General features: G+C 37.4%; 1 protein-coding gene and 1 non-coding gene across 2 annotated transcripts; one reads left to right on the top strand and one right to left on the bottom strand.

Annotated features, from left to right (window-relative positions):
• Positions 1–1,029: 1,029 nt before the first annotated feature.
• LOC147853634 (amine oxidase [copper-containing] gamma 1-like) lies at positions 1,030–6,139 on the top strand. The gene is made up of 6 exons (XM_087332023.1): positions 1,030–1,923; positions 3,249–3,794; positions 4,222–4,335; positions 4,744–5,196; positions 5,630–5,727; positions 5,909–6,139. The coding sequence occupies exons 1-6, from the start codon at positions 1,099–1,101 to the stop codon at positions 6,111–6,113; spliced, it is 2,241 nt and encodes a 746-aa protein (XP_087188149.1). The 5' UTR covers positions 1,030–1,098; the 3' UTR covers positions 6,114–6,139.
• Positions 6,140–7,216: 1,077 nt separating this feature from the next.
• On the bottom strand, positions 7,217–7,288 carry TRNAG-UCC (transfer RNA glycine (anticodon UCC)). Its single transcript has one exon. It is a non-coding gene; the product is annotated as a tRNA-Gly (tRNA).
• Positions 7,289–8,668: the final 1,380 nt, after the last annotated feature.

The raw sequence follows: 8,668 nt of genomic DNA, 5'->3' as shown, positions 1-8,668 counted from the left end.
GCGTGCATGCGGCTAGACAAGATTCCTCTCGGAAAAAAGTAACCCAAAGACATTGAAACAGGTGGGTCCTTCGTGAGCACCGGTAAAAGACATGGTATTGCTATACATATGTAGGTTGAAGGGACGGAATGCATGGGGGTGAAAAAGGGTGACATTGATGCATGCATGCATGCATGATGGATGGGATGTGTGTGCTCATGGAATAGATGGATGGATGGAGTATGTGTTGATGGTTGGGGGGGGTGATGGGATGGTTGTGTGCTTCATGCAATGAATGGATGGGGGTGTGTATGGTGAGTGTGATAGGATGGATGTTCATGTGAGTGCTTATGGGAATGAATGGATGCATGATGGATGGATGGATGGATGTGGGTGTTTGCTCATGGGAATGAATGGATGCATGCATGCATGATGTATGGATGTGTATATGGATGTTCATGTGAGTGCTTATGGGAATGAATGGATGCATGATGGATGGATGGATGTGGGTGTTTGCTCATGGGAATGAATGGATGCATGCATGCATGATGTATGGATGTGTATATGGATGTTCATGTGAGTGCTTATGGGAATGAATGGATGCATGATGGATGGATGGATGTGGGTGTTTGCTCATGGGAATGAATGAATGGATGCATGCATGCATGATGTATGGATGTGTATGCTTGCTCATGGGAATGAATGGATGGATGTGTGGGATATGTATGCTTTCTCATGGGGATGAATGGATGGATGTGTGGGATATGTATGCTTTCTCATGGGAATGAATGGATGGATGTGTGTACTTATGGGAATGATTGTATCATGTATGTATGCATGCATGCATGCATGCTGGATGGATGTGTATGCTCATGGAATGAATGAATGAATGAATGAATGGGGTATGTATGTATGGGGCCTGGATTCAGACACAGACACAGAGAGCCATAGATGCATGGCATAAACATGTGTTCTGGTACCAAACAGTGCTAGCTGTATATATGTATGTCTGTGTGTGTGTGATTGTAGAGAGAGAGAGAGAGTGAGAGAGATTCACAGACAGAGATTAGGTTCTTCAAGTCTGTATTAACTAAATTGGAGGAACCATAAGAACGAACAATGAACTGTTTTCGCTTCACTGTGCTGTGTAGCTTAACCATTGTTGGCCTCTTTGCTCTTCAGCTATGGTTCAAACAGCCTCGTTTCACAAGGTGCCCCAAATGGTTCGCTTCTTGCAGAGAAACATCCTCTCCTCTTCTCTCATCCAATGGGAACAAACTCTTCACCAAATACTCTCGAGAACAACAAGCTCGTATGCATCTCCCACAACACCCTTTAGACCCGCTAACTTTCTCAGAGATACTGCAAATCCAGACCCTAATCCTCAACAGACCCAACCCTAACCCCAATACCACTAACATTAACACAAATCCTAACTCTAAGTGGTCATCCAGGAGGAACCCACTCGGCAAAAACCCTAAAAATGGCCCCCCTTACCTCCACTCTGTTGTGCTTGAAGAGCCAGACAAAGAAGATGTATTGGCATGGCAAGAAGGACACCCTCTTCTTCCGAGAAAAGCTGCTGTCACTCTCATGATGGATGGGGCAATGCATCAAATGGTGGTAAATCTGAACTCTAATGGAATTGAGAAAGAAGAGACTTACCATGGTACTGGGAAACCTGTTCTTACCTTCGAAGACATGAACATTGCTACTTCTCTCCCTGTGGGGTATGGTAAGTTTCTGGAGTCTTTGAAGAGCAGGAACTTGAAGAAGGAAGAGGTTTTATGTCTTCCTGTTTCTGTTGGATGGTATGGTACTAAAGAAGAAGAAGGAGGAAAGCGTCTCATCAAAGTGCAGTGTTATTATGGAGAGGATACTTCAAACTATTACATGAGACCCATTGAAGGGATAACCATTGTTGTAGACCTGGACTTGAAGAAGGTAAGAGATCCATTTCTACTCTCAATTCATTCCATTTCATCAATTCACATATTGATCTTTGTTTATAGTAGCTGAGGTTAGGGTTTAGGGTTTTCTGGGATCTGTAGGATTGAAATAACCCTTGTTCTAGCTAGGGTTTTATGGTTCTATTAATATATTGATCTCAACCCTCCCAATATGTAGGGTTTGTGAGTTTTTCGATATTGATCTCACTCTAGGCTTATCAGTATTTGATATCACTTTAGAGTTTTTTGGTGGCTTATTTGTATTTATATATCCGTTTTTCATGGATGGGGTTTATGGAGTCTATATGTAAAGGGTTGTGTAAGATTTATATCTAGGATGTATGGGTTCATTTACTAGTATTTGTTCTCACCCTTACTATAGCAAGGGTTTCTGGGTTATTAGTATTTATATGGCTTTTGTGAAGGCAAGTTTTTTTATGGATTTGTAATTGTAGAGTTGTATTAGAGTTGAAGATAGGGTTTATGGAAGTAGATATCTATATAATTGGCTGAGACCTCCACATAACAGACTTAATTTACTGGTTTAAACGAAATAGACTCTGTAAATTCAACAAGTATTGGTTAAAATCTTGCTATAGCTAGGGTTTATGGTTTATGGTTTATGGTTTATGAATATCGATCATAGACCTGACTCTTGGTTTATAATGATTGAACTTTGATCTAACTCTTGGTAAAACTTATAGTGCTATATAAGTATTGATCTAACTCTTGTTACAGCCAGGTTTTATTTATTATGAGTTTTGATCCTTGATCTTACTCTTGGTGATGTTGGAGTCAATGGGTTTATAATTAATAATTGTTGATCTAACACTTGATATAGCTAGGGTCTATGGGTTTTCAATTATTCATTATTAAATTTTGTTCTATCTAGATTCTAGGGCGATGGTTTAAAACTGTAGTGTTTTATTCAAGGTTACAGCAATGGAGTCAATTAGCTTCTGGATGATCACCTGGCAATAGCCAAACATTATTAAGGGATAGCTACTTTATTGTGATTGCTTTTATGTGCTGGTTATTTCTTGCAATTTTTATCTAGATCTCTACAGTCTTTAAATGGCTATGTTATCCTGGGGCTTATTGGTATATAAAAGGATACCTATCTTATTGTGCACTCTCTTCTTTAGTTCTTCTTTCCATTTGTATTTAAGAGCTCCAACAAGTGTACTCCTTTATAGCATTGTTATTGGAGATGTGTTTAGATTGAACATTTATTTGTTAAAATAATAGATATTTATTGTGGATTCTATGCTCATTTTTTGTGAGAAATTAACATAAAAAGTGATGCATCGTTGATCCCAGATTATCAAGTACATCGAGCATGACAATATGCCTCTACCAAAAGCGGAAGGCACAGATTTCAGGCTTTCGGCTCAAAAGCCACCATTTTTAAATCCGTTGAACACAATCTCTTTGGAGCAACCGGATGGACCAAGCTTCATAGTCCAAGGGCATAGAGTGAAATGGGCAAATTGGGAATTTCATGTAAAGCCTGATTTTCGGGTTGGATCCATAATCTCTCAAGCGTTGGTCAGAGACCCAGACACTGGTATTCTGCGCAGCGTTCTCTATAAGGGTTATGCATCAGAACTTTTTGTTCCTTATATGGATCCTACAGAAGGTTGGTATTTTAAGACATACATGGATGCTGGTGAATATGGTTTCGGGCTGCAATGCATGCCTCTTCAACCTCTCAATGACTGTCCTCGCAATGCACACTATATGGATGGGATATTTGTCGATGCTCATGGGAAACCATATGTTAGACCAAATATGCTTTGTATTTTTGAGAGCTATGCAGGAGATGTGGCATGGCGGCATACTGAGAGCCCCATATCAGATAAAGAGGTATTTGATCCTTCACTTTGATGTTTCGATGATTTTGATATGCTCTTCAGTTTTATCATTAGTTTCGAATTGCGTTTTTCAATTTGTTAGTGATTTCAAGATGCTTTTTCATTCGCATAATTTGATATTACTTTCCGATTGCTGTTTCAAGTTGTCATTATTTCAAATTTCTTTTGAGTCTAATTGTGTGTATTCTTCAAAATTTTGTCACTTTGTAAATGTTTTTCAAATTTTGCTGTTGATTTTGAATTATTCTCCAAATTGTGTGTTTCTCAAATTTCATGAATTCCAATCTATTGATGTTAATTTTAAGACGTCCAATTCTGAGTCTTTCAAGTTATGTTCCAAAAAATGGTTCTTTTATTTTTCAAATTTGTTTAGGATCCATTTTTTTTCAATATTAATCCTCTAGCTTTTGTTTATACAGATTTGGGAAGTGCGACCAAAGGTGACTTTGGTCATCCGTGTTATTGCTTCGGTAGCAAACTATGATTACATACTAGACTGGGAATTTCAAACTGATGGATTGATTCGTGTTAAAGTAATTTCAAACCACATCAATATTTTGCAGTACATTCTCTGTTTGTAAAGTTGCATAGATGAAGTAAAATCTATTATAAAGATGTCTTAAAATGTAAATGCTAAAATAATAATGAACACTCTTGATGTTGTGCATTATTATCACAAACATCTCTGTGGGGTTTGACATGGATAATGATGAGAATATTAAGGTGGTCACTATTTTTCCTAATAGACTGGCTTTCGTATGACCAATATTCTAAAATGGCATGAATCGTGTTACAAAAGAATGGAGATAATGAAAGATATAAGTTGGAAAATGGTTGAATTGTGTCCCCTAGATTGCTAGTGGCATGGACTTTCTATGCAAGAGTACATGCCCTTTTATGCAAATAAAATAGGGAAATAATCTCTGCTTTTGCAAAACTAGGTTGGTATGAGTGGTATCTTGATGGTGAAAGGCACAACCCACGATACAGTCACAGAGGCTGCCGAGGCAAATGACGAGCTGTACGGAACACTGCTTGCAGAAAAGACTGTAGGTGTGATTCATGACCATTTTATCAATTTCTACTTGGACCTAGATGTGGATGGCATCGACAACACATTCGTTCAGAACAAGATGGTGAGAAAGAAAGTTCCTGAGAGGATGTCACCTAGGAAGAGCTACTGGGGAGTTGAGAAAGTCATTGCTAAGACCGAAGATGATGCCAAGGTAAAGATCAGCCTTTTTAAGCCGGCGGATTATACAGTCGAAAATCCAAACAAGAAGACCAAGGTTGGAAACCCTGTCTCTTATAAGATTGTATCAGGAAAGACAGCCGGAAGTTTGTTGGCGCTTGATGATCCACCACAAATAAGAGCTGCATTCACAAATAACCAGGTCCTCATCCTCTTTCTCTCTCTCATAGGCAGATTTTGGCCTCTAGTAGATGTTAATATTTCTTTCTTTCTTTCTTTCTCTAAACTCTTGCAAAGATATAAATTATAATTGTAGATTTGTTATTTATCATTGTTTTATTGTGTCTTTATCATATTGTTTTTTATGTGACCCCTTTCCCCTTCTACCTGTTATAATTGTGGGTGTACTTTATTGTTATTTTGGTGTTAAGTCATGCATTTAGATGCGGGTTAATTATTTCTCTAGACTTGGCTCTCTTCGCAGAGGGCATTATAATTGTGCATTTCAACGTACTCCAATAATAGTAATTTGTCTATTCATCATTGTTGATGTTTATGATGCTTTTAGATTTTGGATTATCCTTCTCCATACTTAGTCCTTACACAGTAGTCTAATTGGCTTATGATGTTTTTAGATTTGGGTTACACCATACAATAGAAGTGAAGAGTATGCAGGAGGCGTTTTCGCATATCAAAGCCATGGAGATGACACCTTGTCTAGGTGGACAAGAAAGTATGTATTTTTTAACCTTGTTTGTGACAATTTAGTTGAGTTAAAGTCTTGACATATACGGTACGATTTTCCAAAGGAGGACTCTTAGTCTAAACCACTTGGCCAACCCACCTGGCTATGTATGCTTATTTGTGATTTTAAGATGAGATTTGATTAAAACTTTGAACTTTTGTGGTTTCAGGGATCGTCCCATTGAAAATCGAGATATTGTTGTTTGGTACACACTTGGATTTCATCATATCCCATGTCAAGAAGATTTCCCGATTATGCCAACTGTTACCGAGAGCTTTGAAATCAAGCCAACTAACTTCTTTGAAAGCAATCCAATTGTCAAGACATACCCTAATTACGAAAAGGACCTTCCTCAATGTATATTTTCTGCGTGACTTTCAATTTATGAAGTGGTGTTTACCGTTCTTGTGAGTTATTAAATTGGTGCATTTAATGTGTTTTAATTGGTGGGCAAGGATTTCATTCTCGCCCTTGGAAAATATGAATGTGGATCTGATAGTGCTATCTATGTGCAATCTCTCTATCAAGTCCCCCTTGAGCAAACAAACATAAGCACCAGACCTTCTATTTATAGTTTAGAGGTTATGCAACATCTCTTGGATGAAGGTTTTGCATTTTGCATGTCAGTTCATATATTTGCCCACACCTTCCTTTTCCGTGCTCAATCATCCTGAACATAAATGGGAACATGCTTAGTGAAGTTCGAATTCCCACATGATCAATTGACAAGATACACTCCTAATTGGAAATTTTTGTGCAAGTTTTTTGTCATGTAGCTGGTTATTAAGTATGGTGCTATTGGAGTTTTAAATCATTTATTTGATTAAAGAAATGAAAGGTGGAGGTGCAAGTGTTGTAATAAAGAGAGCAATAATCCATCACGTTAGGGATAGGGTAGTATTGAGTTGGCCTTGGTAATTTCTGTTTATATGCCACCACATTATCCCTTGGGTCAAATATGCAAATTGTTGGATTCCTTTGAATAAGTTGATTGACAGAAATCCCTTAGAGTAACAGTTATGTTTATCTATGAATGCATGTCAAATGGGAAGCTAGATTATTGAAGGATGTATCGAAGCATGGATAAACCGAAGAACCTAGATTATTGGAGGATTTATGGAAGTATGCTAAAGCTGACATTCATATTTGACAATCAGAATATGAATTTGATGAAGCTGAGTTATAAAGATTGTGCATTTGCTGAGTTTTGATGCGCAGATGAAAGACATGGTCTATTGTTGCAAAACCATCCAAGCATATTTTTTCCATTCTTGCAAAATCCTCCAAGCAAGTTTTTGTGATATGGTGGAATAGAGCAATGTTTGCTGACATTTGATAGAAAAGGATTTGTTTTATTCAGTTGGTAGAAGCGTTATTCATTGGACAAAGGGGGTTGTTTTTAGGAAGTTCCATTTCTTAGGTAATCTTCAAAAATTTAACGAATTTCGGATTTGAAAGACCAAAAACTCAAAATCCATGCGTCTGCCGGGAGTCGAACCCGGGTCTATTGCTTGGAAGGCAATTATCCTAACCGTTGGACTACAAACGCTTTGTATAAAGTGGACCAGATTTATAACTTTATTCCTTGTAATAATCTACATACGTTATAAAGTGTATCCTCGTATCATTTAAAAATATATATGAGAAATTTACTCCATCTTGAAAGATGCTACAATATATATATTGGGCCAATGAGTTTTTCTCTAGTATTTGAGGGGCTTCGAGCAATGAGGTAAATCACTATAAGCATTTTTTTTATTCAACCATATGCTCAACAAAAACTTCACATTTACAATTTGCAATCGTGCTTTATATTCCGTCTCTAAGATTATTAGCTATATATTCCTTGTTATGCTATTAACACAATGTTGTGGATTTGAATCCTTACTTCCATACATCTTTGCGACATTGTATATCACTTATAAACATGTCATGTACTAAAGTAACAACTTGCACAGTCATCTTATGTAAGATGTTTCTACTCATTTCTCCACAATTCGTATTTTTTCTCACAACTAAGAGACTTCATTACATGACAACGCAAACTTTATATCTTTCATGAAAGCTCGTTGAATCGATACACAAGTCTCCCACAACTCTTATACTAGTGTCTCCGAGTATAGGGGTATCCCCATCATTTTACCCTACATTGGTTTTAATCTAGCACTTCCTTCTATCATTTCTAGTCGTGGAATCCTAATGGTGCAGAAGCACTCTTATCAAAGGCAAACAAGGGTCTTAAACAATAGGGCCCTTTTGTCAAAGATTGTAGCCACTTCCCATTATTTGTTGGGGAAATGCCACCAAACTACAAAAGCAACTCATTCATAAAAAGTTTTCGATTCACAACGCTTCCTCATGAAAATATTTCATTAGGCAAGAGACTCACCATAGCAATGAACCTTCTGATAACTATTCTCATACACTAACTCTTTGCACACCTCTCGTAGTTCCACTTTCATAACATCCTACATCTCTTGGATGATGTATCCTCCCGCTTATTGCATAGGCAATCCTCCCCTTGTATTCATTTCGCACCTCTAAATTCCAACTTTCATTTCTCAACTTCTCCTTTTATTCTCCTAGTACCTTTAAAATGCATTCTCATAATAAACTAAAATGCAGAAGAAGGAAAATCTTTCGGCTAGTTGTACACATCCTCCCTAGTTATTCAGCATATTTGCACTTTTAGAGGATCACCTTCCTTTTCTTCCTCTCCATTCTATCTAAATTTTACTTCTCAAAAAAAAAACTGTTCAAGAGACCCAAGTTAGTGCACTCATACCACAAAAGAAGTTGAATAGCAGGGGGATGACAAAAACGAGAGAACATTTTTTTGCGGAATAGTTTAAAATTTCCGCACCATAACTTTCTCGTTCAAATACCTTATTTTGTATCAAATGGAAATGGGGCTATTCGAAGTGCCATA

This window comes from Azolla caroliniana, unplaced genomic scaffold (genome assembly GCF_043228905.1).
Source record: "Azolla caroliniana isolate FFs.n. ecotype wild unplaced genomic scaffold, voAzoCaro1.0.p SCAF_16, whole genome shotgun sequence".
NCBI classification, from domain to species: Eukaryota; Viridiplantae; Streptophyta; class Polypodiopsida; order Salviniales; family Salviniaceae; genus Azolla; species Azolla caroliniana.
This window is presented reverse-complemented; position numbering and strand designations above follow the sequence as displayed.